General features: G+C 41.4%; 2 protein-coding genes across 5 annotated transcripts; both read right to left on the minus strand.

Annotated features, from left to right (window-relative positions):
- Window positions 1-157: 157 nt before the first annotated feature.
- LOC124060994 (muscle-specific beta 1 integrin binding protein) lies at window positions 158-3983 on the minus strand. 2 transcript variants are annotated; one of them, XM_046392464.1, is made up of 8 exons: window positions 3769-3983; window positions 2954-3044; window positions 2317-2365; window positions 1870-2044; window positions 1232-1303; window positions 973-1079; window positions 726-811; window positions 158-438 (listed from the first exon to the last, which is right to left on the minus strand). In XM_046392464.1, the coding sequence occupies exons 1-7, from the start codon at window positions 3792-3794 to the stop codon at window positions 726-728; spliced, it is 606 nt and encodes a 201-aa protein (XP_046248420.1). In that variant the 5' UTR covers window positions 3795-3983; the 3' UTR covers window positions 158-438. The 2 variants fall into 2 exon arrangements, with proteins under 2 accessions (XP_046248420.1, XP_046248421.1); XM_046392465.1 differs by lacking the exons at window positions 2317-2365; window positions 3769-3983 and having other exon boundaries at window positions 2954-3045.
- Window positions 3984-6013: 2030 nt separating this feature from the next.
- On the minus strand, window positions 6014-16557 carry atcaya (ATCAY kinesin light chain interacting caytaxin a). 3 transcript variants are annotated; one of them, XM_046392662.1, is made up of 13 exons: window positions 15641-16557; window positions 13842-13941; window positions 11870-11928; window positions 11511-11759; window positions 10989-11162; window positions 10789-10891; window positions 10475-10606; window positions 10167-10253; window positions 9862-9960; window positions 9654-9689; window positions 9412-9483; window positions 9211-9262; window positions 6014-8312 (listed from the first exon to the last, which is right to left on the minus strand). In XM_046392662.1, the coding sequence occupies exons 2-12, from the start codon at window positions 13916-13918 to the stop codon at window positions 9229-9231; spliced, it is 1122 nt and encodes a 373-aa protein (XP_046248618.1). In that variant the 5' UTR covers window positions 13919-13941; window positions 15641-16557; the 3' UTR covers window positions 6014-8312; window positions 9211-9228. The 3 variants fall into 3 exon arrangements, with proteins under 3 accessions (XP_046248618.1, XP_046248617.1, XP_046248619.1); XM_046392661.1 differs by having other exon boundaries at window positions 6014-8334; XM_046392663.1 differs by lacking the exons at window positions 13842-13941; window positions 15641-16557 and adding an exon at window positions 12857-13167 and having other exon boundaries at window positions 6014-8334.
- Between the last annotated feature and the right edge of the window lie 324 nt (window positions 16558-16881).

Genomic DNA, 16881 nt, shown 5'->3' on the forward strand with positions numbered 1-16881 from the left:
GTTATAAAGTCATGTGTGGTTCACTATTTCAGGTTGGATAAAACATGTAGCTCTTTATGCTATAAGTTCATTAGAAATGTCTCTCCACATCCATCAGTCTGTATGCAGAATTATATCAACAAACTTTTTTTTTTTTAATGACCAAAAGATACAGAGATTTTTCATGTACTGTATATCAACAGATACTAACCCATTTATTTGACTGTGACAAATGGTCCAGTACAAGTGGTTTAACATAACAGTAACATACTAATGATCCATTCAACAATCACTTATTAAAAAGGAAAAACAAACCAAAAAAAACAACAACATAATTATAAGTTAACATTACTTCACTGCATTTACAATCAAAGAATAAAATTAGAAAAGCTTCATAAAAAAAAGGAATCCTTGGGACTATTTACAGATTCTGTACAGGGGCGGAGAGGAGTCTTCCTGCTGCAAAAAGACAGAAAAAAAAAAAAGGTTAGAGGTTGTACACTTTAATGTCCTTATACTTTTAAAACTTCTACCTGCAGTGCTGGTATGTTCCTATACATTTATACTTTTGAAAACAGGCACAAATAGTTTTTTGCTCCAAAAGGTAAAATAGTGTAAGTGTAAGAAAACTGAGAACTAACTGTAAGAAACTGAAGCAGATCTTTCAAACCAGGATATATATATATATTTTTAATTTTTAAACTTGTCAGACTAGAAACAGTGTTATACTTCATGTGTCTTCTTACCTATAAACGATTGAGCAGGTTGTTCTGAATGTCCTCATACACCTGGTTGTAGATCTCCTCTTTGGGCTTCATACCATCCAAATACTCTGCAAAACAAAAAAAGTTGGCCACATAAGCAAATGGTTGAAAATCACCTTTAAGAATATTACCACAAAATCTGTTGGATTGAGAGCAGATGGCAAGCTTCTCAAAAGAAATATTAGCAAAAAAAAAAAAACACTGATAAAGTAATCAAGCTGCAACATACCAATATTCAAGCCGTTGTCCTCCATCAACCTCCTGTGCTTCAAGTACATGGGCCACACATGGCCGTCAAACAAGCCGGGAGGGTCAGGGACAGTGTACTGCCTGGTACTGAAAATAATAAACCCTCTGTTAGAGAATGTGCACTGGCCATGACAGGATTATTGGGGGGCGGGGGGGCAACTGAGGTCTACGACTACAGAGGGGTAAATGTGAGATTTTACTAAAATATATAAAAAGGTAAAACACTAACAAATACTAACCTTCTCCTTCGCTTGCACTCTTCATAGGGAATTGTGATGTAATAACACTTGTGGAAAACATCAAGCAGGGGCCTAGAAGAAAGGAGCACAAGGTCACAACAAGGCCAACCAAACCAGAGAAAAGGAGCTTGGCTATGTAACCGCTTATGCTGCCTCTTATCTCTATCTCTGCAGCGTGCTTGACATTACATCCCTAGCACACAGAGTACCGATCACCCAGCAGCCAGCTTTAAGGACAACTCAGAGAGCCTCTTTCTGCTGAAAGCCTTATCTCTAGCTGCAGGACCCGCCCAAGTCTGCCTCTATGGCTTAATGTAAATGTGCAGTGGTAAGCGAGCTGAATTACCATGTGACACTTCTGTAATGAACACCGCCCATCCAATGTTTGTTGTCACTAATTTCTTAGAATTTGCAAAAAACAAGATGGCCACGTGCCACTCCAGAAATAACAGCCAATCCAGCGTTTGTGTTCATGAATTTCACAGAATGCGCGAGAAACGAGAGGACAGATTGTCCTTCACTGTAAATCCTGTGGTGTGAAGGTGACTAAGTGAGAGAACTTATTCAGTCTGGAAACAGATGCAAGCAGTTCCTCAAGTGACTGAAGTGCCAAGTGAGTCAAAATATATCGTACTTACGGGTAGTTGTAGAGCAGGAAGCCCTCCACGATCAGGATGTGGGTCTGATCATCTGGGCTGGTCTCGTCAGATGCAGAAGACAGAGCGACGCCATGGGAACGGGCAAACTTCACAGGGTTCTCGATCCAACCTTTTATTGTGTTGGTCATGGCCTCCATATCCAAAGCTGAGATCACTGTAGAGCAATATTGAAAGAAAGGAAGATGATGGAAGAAAAAAAAAAGCAAAAAAAGCAAATGAATAAAATGAGCACAAGCCAAGAACAAAAAATACTGATTGTAAATGTACTTTGCGTTTCGCTCCAGGTTTTTGGAGGTTATTATGAGCTTACTGTTGACACAATGGTGTGTACGTTAAATGGCTATAATGTACATAACTTGGAAGAGTCGGGTTTATGACACTAAAGGGTAAACAATGAGTCATTGGCAGTCTTCGGAGGAGTCTTACCATCCCATTGTTTAAAGCCGTCCTCCCCGACTTCTATCTGATCAGGTTTCTGAAATAACAGTCACCAGTAAAACACTGCTGCAACCTCACAGCTCTGAATACTTGCAGATCCCACTCGCATATCAGAGTAACAAGGCCAAACAAGTGCACACAGAAGAAAACAGGAAGGAGGCACAAACGCAAAGGGGCATGCACAAAATAAAGCAAGCAATTTACAAAAGCACAGACAGTTAGTGAAATGTGGAAAAAGATGGAAATGCTAAACATTACATCAGTGAGGGTGTATATGGAGATAAAGGAGAAAATGCATGCCCCTGGCCAAGTTAGAAAAGCTTTGGACCATGTATTGCACAGTTGATTTAAATCTTGTTAGATGGCTATCACAGTACATAATGAGAGTCATTAAGAGGAGGAACTCATGACTGATGCAGTAAGAAGAGACAACAAGGCAAAGAAATTATCTTGCATGGACATCAAGGCCATTTTCATATCTACTGTGGCGAACAGAGCGTGTGGGCTTGAGGTTACTTGTGGCAAAACTCACTACTTTGCTTACATGCAATGCTGAGGGAGTAGAGTTAAAGAGGAAAGAACAAAACCAATAAAAGTCTTTCATCACCTGCTTGCTAAAACTCACCTTGAAAAAGTCATCTTGGTGCACAACGCAGCAGTTGGGCAAAGTCTTGATCAACTTATTTGTCAGGGTGGTTTTGCCACCATTAGTGACTCTGTAAACAACAGGTCAAAAGTGATAAAATGCACATTTATAATGTATGGCCAGCTACATTCATGAGATTAAATCTAATTCATTTTGATCATAAAAAGCAGATATGTAAAATTTCAGCCAGAAGATATGCGGTGGCCTTTGTTTACATCATATTAGTTTATACGATACGCGTTACAAAAAGGCACTTTTTGCTGAAAGTTAAATGCAATAAAAGGGATTTAAAAGTTTTATATAATGATGATTAAAACATTAAACGGTATTTGAAGCGGGGCAATGCTAATGTTAAATCTCCCTCCACTTTCGTACGAGTCTCGCGGTGAATTTTCAAATGTCCCGCTCGATTGATGACAACAAACCAGCCACACCGGATGTGACTTAAACCGGTTTCACCGCACGCATTCACTACTTTGTGGCGGGCAGTTGATAACACATGTGGCCAAAAACAATAACGTATTTGGTATAAGTTATTCAGAACAGTTAACATCGCTCACATAAAAAAATAAATGAACAAATTCATCCGCGCCACCATTAGTTATCTTCAGATGCCTCCGTGAACAATAACACAACGCTACACAAAGTCATTTCAGAGTAAAAGTCTCACACAAACCGCACAGCTCGAATCGACTATCAGTCAGGATAACACTACAATATTTTAGTTGCACATGGATGTGTAAAATGTTAGCAAACAACCACGTTAGCTGTCTAATAAAAATAAAAACACTTACCCGCCAATTCCTATAATGTATTTCATGCTGTCGTTTCTTCTCAGCAGTCCTGCTCCGCGTAAGCAGAAGAAAAAGTCAAGTCTACTTTTAAGCAAATTCAAGGGAAAAAAAATCAGCTGTTAAACCGCTCCAAAAACTTGTAAATTTAAGACGAGGTCTAATTGTGTTTCTCTCTATCGCTCCATTGACTGAGAGCGCGACGCACAGCAATTTATATCCAACTTGCGTCACGTTGCGTCACCGCACACGCAACGCACGGGACGCTCTCGTGGTAGGACGTGCTCGTGCTCTTTTCCACTCCTTCTACGTGCCTCTAGGCGGTAGCCAATCAGTTCTCGCAGAGTGCCTGCCAACGTCCAATCACAGCTCGCGAACTGGTCACGTATTTACATATTTCACGGCACCTGTTCCTGTCCACCTCAGCGACCATCGTGGTCTTCCACCCAGCAGTTAATCCTCACCGTTACCTAATGCACAGTGGAAAACTACCATCGATGGTGTCTAATAGATACTTAAAAATAACATCTGCATCTGTTTCGTCCTGCTGTTTACCAGCCATCTTATTGAATTACTGTTAAAATAAGAATTAGCTAAATATTAATCTGCTTTTTAAATATATTTAAGTTGACTGGCCATTAATAAATCTATTAAGGTAAGAATATATGCAAAAGTATGTCAAGCCTACATTATTTCCTGTTCATGGAAAAAGTATTCCTACCAGCTAAACAGGTCAAGAAGTATTGTTATTATGCAGAGGTTGTTTAGGTTGTGGTAGTGCTATAAATTAAAAGCAAACAGTTGCCAAGATAATTTCAGTCTTTGCTCTACGCTTCTTTTCTCTTACAGAATTATGGCCAGTCAACACTAGATTGTCATGTGAAAGTAGTGATAAATTATACACATTTAAATTTAAGTGTCCTCTGGTATAAGCAAGTTCAGCATTGAAAATAATACATATTACCAGCAAAAAGTATCAAAAGTAAAATCATCTGTTATACTTAAATTATACTGAAATGTATTTTTTGGAACAGAATAGAATCAGGGGTCTTGGGATTGAGGGTAAATCTGTGATTTGTATTTGCTTGGCTATATAAATGAAATGGACTTTGAGTAAATGAGAGGAACTCAGTGTGTTGTGTCACATCGCAGATAAACTTTCATGTGTCTCTTAAAGTGTGTCAGGAGTGTGAGGGCAGTGTGAGCTCCACTATGCAGGGAGCAGAAGCACTAAATTTAAAGTGACGCGTGTCGCGGGTTCAGACGTTACTGACTGCAACGTACAGCACGCCTTAAGTTTTATTCTCCATCAGAATAACACAATGAGAAAGATTCACAGATGAAGTTAATCTTCTGGGAAAACCGACTTATGTTGTATTAATTTTGGATTACACTGTGTGCCAGACTCTGTCGAGGTAAATTATCTTTTGTGGAGCATCTCGCTCTCTTTCACTGAATGTGTGTGTGTGGGAGACATTCAGGTCTATTTGTGTGTGCAGTTTGAATCCTTTCATAGTCATCAGGGGTCAGGGGTCAACAGTCAGGGTCTCCCTCCGTCAGTGTGAGTGTGTAAGGGAGAAGGGTGTGTTAAGTAACTCATGTGATGACCTTGTGGTCACAGAACTCCATCACTGCCCTGTCCAGACATGTAGAACATCCCCTGAAGTGGTGACGTCATATTAAAAAGGCAGAACCGAAAAGAAAAAGAAGAATCAGCTTTATTGACAGTATATATATCTTACATACACACACTGAATTCGTCTTCTGCATTTGACCCATCCTTAGTTGAACACACATGCAACACCTGGCAAATTACATGCAGTGAAACACACACAGGAGCAGTGGGCTGCCACTGTCAGGCGCCCGGGGAGCATATTGGGGGTTAAGTGCCTTGCTCAAGGGCACATCAGGCGGCTTATGGAGGGGGGGAGCATTTTTCGCATTAATTACTCCACCACGCCCTAATTTTTCCTGCCCATCCGGTGGGGTGATGTGTGTGTGTGATGCATAAAAAGAGATATGTTGGATACACTATATATGCTATAGAACCATGAAAGCATTTCTGGTACTTTCTTTTCATGCTATAGATCAGTCCACAGTAAACAAAGGTCACCTCAAACGTGTGTCTGAAAGTCCTGTTGTTCCAGGTCAAACAATTTCTGTGAAAACTAGAGACGATCTCCGCTGTATGCGCGTACAGAAAGTATGAAAACTAAACAAAGAAAAGTGCAAAACTGGTTTTCTGGAGGAACAGTTTATTCAGTTATATTTACAAAGCAGAACCAATCATATCAGTCAAAAGAACTTCAGAATGGTGAATGATATATCTCCCCACTGAAATCTGAGCACTTTGTAGCAAACAATTGAATTGAAGGCAAAGAATTTGTAATAATAAATATTGTGCTTTTGTAGTCATAATGAACATTTTCAAGTTTGGGAATCAACCATATTTTCCATGCAAACCTTGCTCATGATACAGTAAATCTATAAACTGTAATAACTAAAAATTGAAAGCTATGCATTACATTCCTTCATATTTTCTGGATTTCTTTTAATCATTTGGTTCAAAAATAGGCACTCAGCACGGCCAACAAGTCCCAAAGGATCCTTCCCAAAGACTGATGAACTGAGCTGGGATTGTTTGTGTGAAAACAGCCAAACGTGACTGAAAAGTCGTTAACATTCCTGCACCAGAAAGGCAAAAGAACAAGAGGAAACTAGAAGTGAAACAGCACTTAAGAAATTCACCAGTCAACAGCTACACAACTGCATGACATCCGTTAACAAACAATTTTTAGGTGAACATACCACCTCCAAAAAATAAATCAAGCACATTATATGCTGAAACCATTGAGAGGTTATCTGACAACCAAATCCAATAGTGCAAAACAAGGCAGGCAGGCAACACAATTATGTAACTCTGTTATAAAAATAAAAATTCTTCCTCCACTGAGCTCCTGCTACAGTAAGTTGGAAACAGATGGAAGACGTTAGAGAAAATCAATGTAACCCCCCAAAACATACAAACCATAATGCATTAAAATGTTTGAGAAAATCTCTGTTAACAGTGTTCTGACACTGTCCCACACGTTCACATAGAAACTACCACACAAAAATCGTAGATGCCACTCTGCTGAAATTAAAAACCTTCTAAATCTAAATCTCCATTGAAGCTATGGCACATAAACTTTATCATTCTGAAGTCAAATGAAAGCGTCTTTCTTTGTTGTCAGTCCAGTTAGCGGTCAGAACAGGTTTTCCCAGTCTGAGGCGACAACAAGCTTTCCCATATGAAACGGCTCCATAAGAATGAAAGAAATGTGCACTTTGTAAAACTAACATGCAAACATATGCACAGTGCTTGCATATTTTGTCTTGACTGACCACTTTGATTTTTCCATCGTCAGATTTCATACAAAATTATTGCAGAATTTTTCCTATTTGTGACATAAAATATGCAGAATTTATTTTTTATATTCTAATATTTAATATTGCAGGAGATCTACTTCTGTGGCCATGACTGTGTTACACAAAGTAAACAAGCACTGCTCTGCAAACATTTTACTACACAAATACTGTATGATTCTTAGAGCTTTTCTCATATGGGGTTTTCCAGGCCACAAAATGCAAATATATATCATGTTCCTGCATTTTCTATGCACAAGATGACTGAGGCACATCATAACACAAGGTATAGTACAGATGTTAGCGCATTTGTACATTTTCTAAACATCAGTACAGCAAAACGGAGAGCTTGAAAAGGCCTAATGATACAGCAGTTATGAAGCAAAAAAAAAAAAAGAAAAAAGATAAAGGCATCTGATGCATTGGAAACCTATTGTTATTTACATCAAACACATGTTATATTCACACGAATCAGTATGAATATGAATGTGTGTGTAAGCAGCTTGGTCTTGTGGTCATGCATTGACCCGAGCTCAGTGTTTGCTACATCAGTGAGGAAGTTTCTGTCAGATATGTCACCAAATGTTAAATGTTTCATAAAATATGTACACATCATCCTGGCCAGGCAAAACCCGTCATATCTCCAATTGTCAGATTTTCAGAAAACAAAACCCTGAAATTTAGATGCAAAAACCCATACAACATGACTAACCACAACTGGAGTTACCATTGTTGCACCCAACAAAGGCAAAATCATTTGTTTGTCTTCTTAATTTTCATTAGAGTGTAAAGTTTCTGTCAAAGTCCTGACCTTCGGGAGCCTCACGATGATGTGATGTTACAATATGAGCTATACAACTGGTCTGACGACTCAGCAGGTAAATGAATCGATGAACCCAACAACATTCTGCCCGGTGATACACTTCATGAAACAGAGCAGCGACTTCCTTTGTTCATTTTCAAGTTGGCTGAGAGGAAGAAGGGGCTCTGGGCACTAAGAAGATGAGGCGAAGCATCCGCCATCTTGACTGGAAAACGGCGGCACAAATGGTCAGCTGGATGTTGGTAAAACAAGGAAGCACATGTAGGCTTGTCGGTCCGCTGGCTCCTAATCGAAGGGTTCAGGCTGCACATGTCACATACTGCATAAAGAGAAGGTCATGTCTGTGGATGATGATTGCAGTAAGAGGACAATAAAGACATTTTGCTGCTGTTGTGATCAAATTTAAAGAAATATGTATTTTTTGTTTTGGTACACTGAAAATTTCAGGAAAACTTGACTTTAAATTTTTTTTTTAATTCATTTTTTTCAACCCTTTGAACCTCACTCTAGTATCCCTCTAGTAACAAGTAACTTTTTGCCCTTTTAGCCTATTTACTGTTTTAAATAGCTTATATGTATTTCATCAGTGGCATTTTAGTCTTTATTACTTTATCAGAGAGACAAAATAGACAGCTAGACAGTTACAGAGTGCTGCATCCTGTCAGACAGCCGGTTTCATTAAATGCATATGGCATTAATACTCTCATCCAAGTCATGCTGGTGGTATGACTCACTTACAGGTGCTGTTTACTCTGTGAAGACATCATTTTTCAATAAATCTCTGATGAAACATCTGTCCTTCTTGATTTCCAGCCTTTTTCAAATTTTACATCATAATGTCATTTTACACCAGATTCTCTAAAGACATTTGTTCTCCCTCAACAACAGTATGCACCAAGACGGACTGGACCTTGTTTATAATCAGGCAATAGGTGCACGGAGGGGAAGAAAAGGGGGACTGACCATCAGTGCCAAGGTCATACCAAGCTACAGGCAGATAAGCCCTGACAATTGAGGACCATTAACTGGATGAATGTGAATTTGAATATGAATGAAAGCTTAAATACCGGTATGTACCAACACCTCCTGCATAAATAACAACGAATCGTTCACCCCACATTAACCCTGTCTGCTCCTCTCTACAGACCATGTGCACAAGTGATGGATCTGTTTCACCTTTGGGCTCCTGCAAGAAATACAGCAGTGGTTTACATTACCTTTGCCTGTGAAGCTTCTCATAATCCCTGATCTACAATCACCGACTTCGGCCTGAAAATGAAACAAAAGAAAGCAAAAAGAAAAACGCATTGAGAACTTTTAAGAGGTTAGAAAGCCGACAATGTACCAAAACTTGATGAATGTCACAACTAGTCAGAAATGAAAACATGACAGGTCGAACGTCCGGAGTGAGCCAGCACCTCTCTGACTTTTTCACTGACTCCTGTGGGACTGACGGCTGCTGCTCCTGCGGTTTGTTCTCCTGCTCCATCCTAGACACACACACACACACATTTGTTGAAGAAACTAAATGCAGTCTTTGGTAGTCAATTAACTCAGGTTAAGTGCCCAAACCACAGTTCATTTTGAGTGCATTCCTCTGTGAGTGATATATGTGTTCGAGTTATCATAATGGAATTAAAGAAAGACACGTGTATTTTACCTTTCCCTCCGTGCTTTAATCCTCTCCTCGTCAAATCTGAAAATTAGGAATAGGGTTAGCATAAGAAATATGTGAAATCTAACATTGCCCTGCCATGTTTGCTCAAATAACCATTCAATCAAAGCAGGACTGTGAGATAAACCGCCGCCTGCAGTCTGCGGTCAGTGTCACAGCTTACTTTCTCCATCTAGTGGTCAGAGATACTTACTGCACCACACACTCGGGAACATGGACGTGCTCCATCGGGACGATCTCTGCCAGCTCATCCAGGCTGTGGACGTACTGGATCTTATTCATGAACTTCACACTGCAGAGGACAATAAGACAACAACATTTTTATTATTATAATGCCTTTATTTCATACAGAAAGGATACATCAAAAGCATGGTGTGACCCTCTGATCCTCATCAGTTCACTGTGATTAGTACTACAAAAGCCCTTTAACTCGGACACTAAGGTTTGTGTATTTCCCACTCTGGAACATTTTAGTTTACTTTTTGGTTTGTGTATCACCTGATGAAGGGCCTGGATATGGCCAGGACAGTGCGTATGAACCACGTAGGATGAGCGATGACCAGAGATTTCAGATTCTTCCTCAATCTGCCATCACAACACAAACAATGAGCCCAATTACAGTTAGGTTAGAGTTTAAAAGCTTCTGCTAAAACCAACACATGAGTGTAGAGCAGAAAATTAAAGCTGTTAAACTCATACATGAGATTTCAGCCTACTTCATACTTCAGTTCAGAAAAGTTGTTTTACACACAATATATCAGTCAATATGTTGGAGCAGTTTCTCTACAGTTTCTCCTTTTCCTCACCTTCTGTCAATCATCTGGTAACATTTCTTGAGCCAGCTGATCCCAGGCATCTTGCTCCGTGGAGTGGCTCCGTTCATGTAGATGATCAGGTAATCTTCAGCCACGAGCATCTCCAAACTGCTCACCACATAGCTGTATGAGAGGGTACGGCATCAGGCACAAATTGAGAGGCAACGGGAGCTTGGTGGAGACCTGAGGCTTCCCTTTGAGCCAGATTACCATTTAATTCTGATTTAGGAGCACATTGAGTAATCAATCCACAAACAGCAACAAAGCTGTACTTGGAAACTACAAGTCAGATATGGCAGACTCACAGGAAGAGGTTTTCCATGATGTAGTGGTAGTCTGGAGAGCTGCTGTCAGGCAGGTAACAGGCAGAGAAAACAATGATGGCATTAAGGCCCTCACCATAATAACCTGATGGGAGAGAGTTTGAGTTAACAGTACTTCTTCTTTGTACGTTACTGGAAACCATCTTTTCATGAGTTGTGGTGATTTCTGTCCTTCTACTGACCTCCGTGTGTGATGACTCGCAGGTAAGGTCTGATGACCTGCATGTCAATACGGTGCTCCTGTTCTCCGATGATCACCGTCCTCCAGAGGCGTCCATTGTTAGCATTCCCTTCCTCGTCTGCTTCTCCTAAACCGTCAGCAGGACCTGCTTTGGCTGAGGCCACTGGTGTGTCATCTGGATAAGCACAGAGCCAGATTCTGTTCTAATACTGCACTGAAATGTGGAACAAACTGCACTGTGGTCGCTCCAAGGAGGTCTACATTTTGATACAGGATTATGTCCATTCTTAGTAAGACTAACAGTTATCATTTATATCATTTTTTTATAGATTAAAAATATCTTAATGCCTCTACAAGCTTCAGGACACAGACATGCAGGTATTACAATCAAAATCACATTAAGATTCATATAAATTACAATAAAGATTCAGATTAAACTGGAAACTTGAATCTTAAAGTTATGTCAGTTGAAACTTAATTTGGGCATAATGAAAGGAGTGCATGTGCGTTTCTAACAACTTACCTTCCCACTCCAACTCATTGCCGTTGGTGATGAACTCCAGCGAGTCTGTCTCATCGGGCGTATCGATGTCATCGACGTTGATGTCCAGGTCGTCCGGTGTATCCAGGAAGTCATCTGACAGCAGAGAACCTTCACTGTGGTCCAGTGAAAGGTTCATCTCCGGCGCAATCAGGGTCCGGCGTTTACGGTGCGATGAGGACACGCCTCCGCCTCCTCCGGGTGGGCTCACATTCAGGGAGTTAGGGGGGGCTACAGCAAGAACAGTAGAGGAGAGACAGACCGGGAAATGTGAATGAAGACGTAACGTTAGGATATTACGGTCTTTCCATTGTTGAAAGAAAGTCTCCAGTGTTACTTACAGACTCTGTCGTCTGTGAGACCACAGGACAAATCCATGTCTCCGTACTCTGGCAGTGGTCTGCGGGGATACGTGCATAGGTCAACAACCAGCAGCCACATTCTTTAACCAGCACTGGTCTGTAACTATGGCCTCACAGGGGAAATACAACATTCTGTTAAATGGACCAGTGAAGGTGTGGGTGTTGTCACTAATCTGGCTAAGCGCTAAAAAGAAGAGCAAGCAGAAGAAGATAGAGATGATAATTAACTTCTCTCTGGGGAGATGAAGATTACAGGGCTGCCAGGCGAGGGGAAATAGAGGAGAAAAGGGGAGGAACAAGGGACAGAGTGAAGGAAGAAGTGCGTGAGTGCATACAGACAAAGTGCTGCAGCTCTTGCTTCGATTCGAGCTGCCTGTTGTTTACTGCTGACACTCTGCACAGGAGGAGGAGGACGACGACCAGGACATGAGGTCAAAATCTTGCTTTTGCATATGTTTATGAGTGTGCTTGTGTTTCCCATCTGTGTGTTTATCTGAGAGGAAGCAAAGCTATGCACATTAGGACAGATGAGCTTACATGTGCATGTCGGCAACAACACCCAGTGTAACCACAAAACTGAGAGCAGGATGGCACAACTAAATGGTTAATACAGAAGAGATGCAGAGGGCTACGGCGCAGTGCTGTCAGCAGAGAGGGTCTGAGACGCAGCCCTGTGAAAGCCAACTGCTTCATCCTCCCATCTAGAGGAGGACAGCGTGTGCTCCTCCTGAGCCAACAATACAGGCTTTAGCCCAGGGAAATAGGCACTGATGGAAGGGCCAACCCTGTTCCCCAGGGACCCATGCAATGATTACTGGTCCAAAGCTTCCTTTGTCATAACTGAAGCACAGAACAGATTCATGGATTTATTTTAACAAAAGCAAGTTAATCTCATTTGTTCCTGTTTAGGACTTCGTTGTCCCTCAGCTACAGACGTTAATATCAGGATGAAGCGATGATGCTTACCTTTTGGAAATAGCACAGGGCTGCTTTTGTTGTCAGAGCCGATTCGGTGAGGTTTATAAACTCACACACCTTTTTATTTGTCCTGCTTGCTCATTCCCTCAGCTGATAACAGACAGTCTAGAGCACAGCGTTTCTCAGAGAAAACCCCAATAATCCTTTTGCTGCTGGCTATTCCTCTGTATCAGTCTGTTGTTAACCAAAACCCGCCACCATTTTTCCTGGCGATGCTGTGTTGTTGATCAGCGGCTGCTGTTGCGTCACATGACGTAGCCTGAGACCACTTAGAGACAGAGCTGCACCTGCTCCCTGGCTGCCTGCCTCTCAGTCTGACAGAGGAGGGAGGAGGGAGGAGGAGGAGGAGGAGGAGGAGGTGGAGAAAACCCAGTGCTGACTGTCATCACGCTTCTGCTCTTTTTCTGCCCATCAAGCTCTGCATCTCAACTTCTGAACATCAAATTCACACTTACTAAATCTTTTGTGTAGCCATCTTTATGATGCACTAAGAATAAATGAACTTGTCTTTTTCTTTCACTTATCTTTCTCCCTCTTTCTCTTTCTTCTTTTTCTCTGACCAACAATCGACCGGCTGTCTTATCCCAGAGACTCTTACAGTGAGCATAAAGTTAAAACCTTTTCACATCAACACAATAACTATTAAAGCCTAGTAGTTCCATTAATACTTAGAAAGTGGAAACAAAAAAGAAGCTTTAAAAGACTTAAGACAGACTAACTCTAACTCTACTGGAAGTAATATGGTGCAGCTGGCCCATATAGAATAATTAATCAATAATTAACAGCACAGTCAATTCTAAACAAGGAGCTGTTCATCCATAAATGAAAATGTGCTGCATATTCATCAACACACACAAACAAAAGAGCAACTATTTACTCAGCTGTTTCTTTTGAGTATCAACCTATTGGCTTTATTTCACATCAATAGGACAGTTTAATAGATGATGACGAGTAAGAAGGAAAAGGATTTCACCTGGGAAAGTCTTCATCCTGCCACTCGTCTTTCACTTCCATGTTCTCCATGCGTAGAGTAGCCTCTGTGGTGCCCATCCCTCAGAGAGGAGAGCAGGGGCCTGGAAGTGTGCACAGACGCATTTATTAATGAACACCATTCAAGGTAACAGAGGAAAAAAAGTGCCACATGAGGTGAATGTGCTAACTAGACAGTCATCAGCTTCGTGGCTGCACAGCAGGAGCACGTGTTTGACTTTGAAGGGAAAAGTAAGTATTGCGGGAGGATTTTAGCAAAAAGAAAAAAACATGTTTCGTTAAAATTAGTGGGCTGTAACCACTGGTGCTCATGTGGTTTTTATCCCCCTGCACCAGAGGAGCACATGTGAGAGGCATGTGACTGACTTGGACACGTTTTCTGAGCTCAGCTCTCCTCGAAGACAAATATCACCTACGAATTTCTTTCTGGGTGGAATTCAAGAAGCCCATGAGGAGGACGACATGCACACCTAATCATGTCTCCCTGTTCCCTAATCCCACTACAATGATGTGACGGCTGCCTGTTTGATCTCTGCTCACACTGAGGAGTTATGTCACCAGTAGAATTAGCAGAAAAACCTCTCTTTGGATCTAATATTCATTCATTTGCGCTCAAGATAAGAATGAGAATTCACATACTGACAAATGCCTACAATACACTGGCTATGCACTGCATAATCAAGAGTAAAATAAGGATGCAGCAATCTCCTCTGAATTACAGGATTTACTGCAGAAATCCAAATGCATTATCACAACACAGTAGTGACACATTAACAACATAAGCACAGGTTTGTTTTTGCTGTGAACTGCACAAGAGCAGCACTGTGGATGTGTAATTGGACTTATTTCTCCACTCAAGTATAAAAACCACAACCTGAGCAGTTTCTGCTGAATGACAGAGAATCTTAAGGTCTGTGTCAGGTGTTATTCTTAGAAACAGAGGCTCTGTGGAGGATTTTAAATGCATGTCTATATGGCATATATGTCTTAAGTGCCTACAGCGCAACACAAAATTCTGTCGTGAGACAATAAAATACAAACCCAAACCTAGTGTGCTCCTGACATTGGTGTCAGCAGTTCATAATAATGTTCACAGTGAGAAGTAATGCAGCGTGGATTCCTGTTATGTAATTACTGTAAGGAGCGGTGTGGTTTTGGCAGTGACACTTGTGGCTGGAAAACAGCCAAGTCTCACATTAAGGAAATACCGGTAATTCATTTCTTCAGGCAATAAATTACATATGAGCAATGAAAGATTGTCCCCTGCAGTCAAATCCACTAACATGTCACACACACACTGATGCAGGTCAAAGTCATACAGAAGAGGTGGTGTGTGAAGAACATATCATCATCATAATAATCATAATATCATTTCAGACAATATTTTGACTACAAAAAACACGAATGTAATATAACTGAAATTGAAAACATCCCAAGAAACATAGCAGATTTTCTATGTCAGGTGAGGGAACTGAGCTCTACTTTAACATGTAACACTTTGCATATATCACTGAGAGAGATATTGTGCTGACCATGTAACCCCAGTGTCTGCAAAATGAACCGCCACCAAATGTGCTGCACATTACCATCACTGAGTAAAATGGCCCCACAGCCTTTCTAGGTCATCCTGAATGGTACAGACAATAGGAGAAAAACCTAAATGGATATGATATGTTAGTGGATGATCTAATGCACGATCTGGTGCATGATCATCATGCAAGTTGTCCTTGTGCAGGAAACGCAAAAGAAATGCAAGGATGTTGTGTCAGCGATTATACTCACATGAGCAGTGTGAGATCCCCACAAAACCTCTAGTTGCTCCGTGTCTGTGAATCCTCCCTCCTCCTTGGCCTCAAATGCACAGATTGAAGAGGAAAAGTCCCGATCCTCCTCCTCGAACAGAAAAGCAGGACTCAGGCTGAGATTTCTCGTCTCACGGTCCCTGTCTTTCACTCATTCACATGCACACACGCACACTCATGCACGGACACAGTCATGCAGTGTCCTCGATGTCAGCCGCTAGCCAGCAGCAGGTGTCTGAAGACAGGGGCCACCTCTGTGCTGGACTCCCCCTCTGCTCCTCCGCCTCTGGCCACCTTTGTTGGGGAAAGTCTGGCCGTGAAGAGCGAGCCGACAGCCTGCTTCTCAGCTTTGACGTCCACAGCAGCAAGACACAAAATTCCTTTAATGAGAATGCATCTGCTCTGGCATCATGATCTCTCTCTCTATTTTCCCTTGTGTCTGCTTGTTGCTCCCTATACCTTTAGAGTACCTTTTCCTCTCCCAAACATCAATTCAAACCCTTCTTTGAATTCCCTCCGTATCCAAGTCTCCCAGAGGAAGCAGTTTATTCATTCCAACAACAACTTGGGAAAAGCGGACACCAGGCTCATGTGTCTCTGTGTCTCTTTACTCCATTTGATAATCTTGCAGTTGTTTTCAGTGGTCCTCTGAGTGGCTGCTGTTCCCTGGCAACAGCATCTCTTTCTCCATCCGTAGCTTCTCCCCTCCCTCTCAGTCTCCTCACCCCAGTCTCTTTCATACATCCTATACCCCAACTCTCCCCGAGCACATGAATTATTCAGTCCCTTACTTCACTGCAACCAACCAATCGTATCGTCTCAGCTCAGTTTCGTTGTATGCTGCTAGCTGCAAGGGCTCACTCTGCATATTTCCATAACAGGCCTCTTTCTATATTATTTTTTTTTTTGTGTGTGTGTGTGTGTGTGCCTGGTGGTAGCACTAATCCCACAAGGCACAGTACTAATTAAACCAAATATTAATGTTTCCTTCTGACATTATCTGTGTAATTTTATCCGATTTTGTGTTTATTCTGATACCTTTATAACTAAAGTTTTTACCTTTTTAGCTATTTGAAAGATTATGATTATTTCCAGAGAGTTTAGTATCACACTGGCGGAGCACGTGCACATCACGTCCTGTCGATTTTTTTTTCTGCTAATACACTGCCTGGTAGTAAACGCGCCCTTATTATCGGCGCACGCGTGGGTGACTGACACGCG

The sequence above is a fragment of the Scatophagus argus genome, chromosome 6 (genome assembly GCF_020382885.2).
Source record: "Scatophagus argus isolate fScaArg1 chromosome 6, fScaArg1.pri, whole genome shotgun sequence".
In the NCBI taxonomy this organism is placed as follows: domain Eukaryota; kingdom Metazoa; phylum Chordata; class Actinopteri; family Scatophagidae; genus Scatophagus; species Scatophagus argus.

Excerpts from the sequence above, each read along its gene's own strand:
- atcaya (XM_046392662.1), bottom strand. The coding sequence starts at position 13,918 with ATGGGCACCACAGAGGCTACTCTACGCATGGAGAACATGGAAGTGAAA. Across the intron at positions 11,929-13,841 it reads CAGGATGAAGACTTTCCCAG|ACCACTGCCAGAGTACGGAG; the intron begins GTGAAATCCTTT and ends GTATCCCCGCAG. Across the intron at positions 9,961-10,166 it reads ATATCCAGGCCCTTCATCAG|TGTGAAGTTCATGAATAAGA; the intron begins GTGATACACAAA and ends TGTCCTCTGCAG.
- LOC124060994 (XM_046392464.1), bottom strand. The coding sequence starts at position 3,794 with ATGAAATACATTATAGGAATTGGCGG. Across the intron at positions 2,366-2,953 it reads ACCAAGATGACTTTTTCAAG|AAACCTGATCAGATAGAAGT; the intron begins GTGAGTTTTAGC and ends CTGTTATTTCAG. Across the intron at positions 1,304-1,869 it reads TTCCTGCTCTACAACTACCC|GCCCCTGCTTGATGTTTTCC; the intron begins GTAAGTACGATA and ends CCTTTCTTCTAG.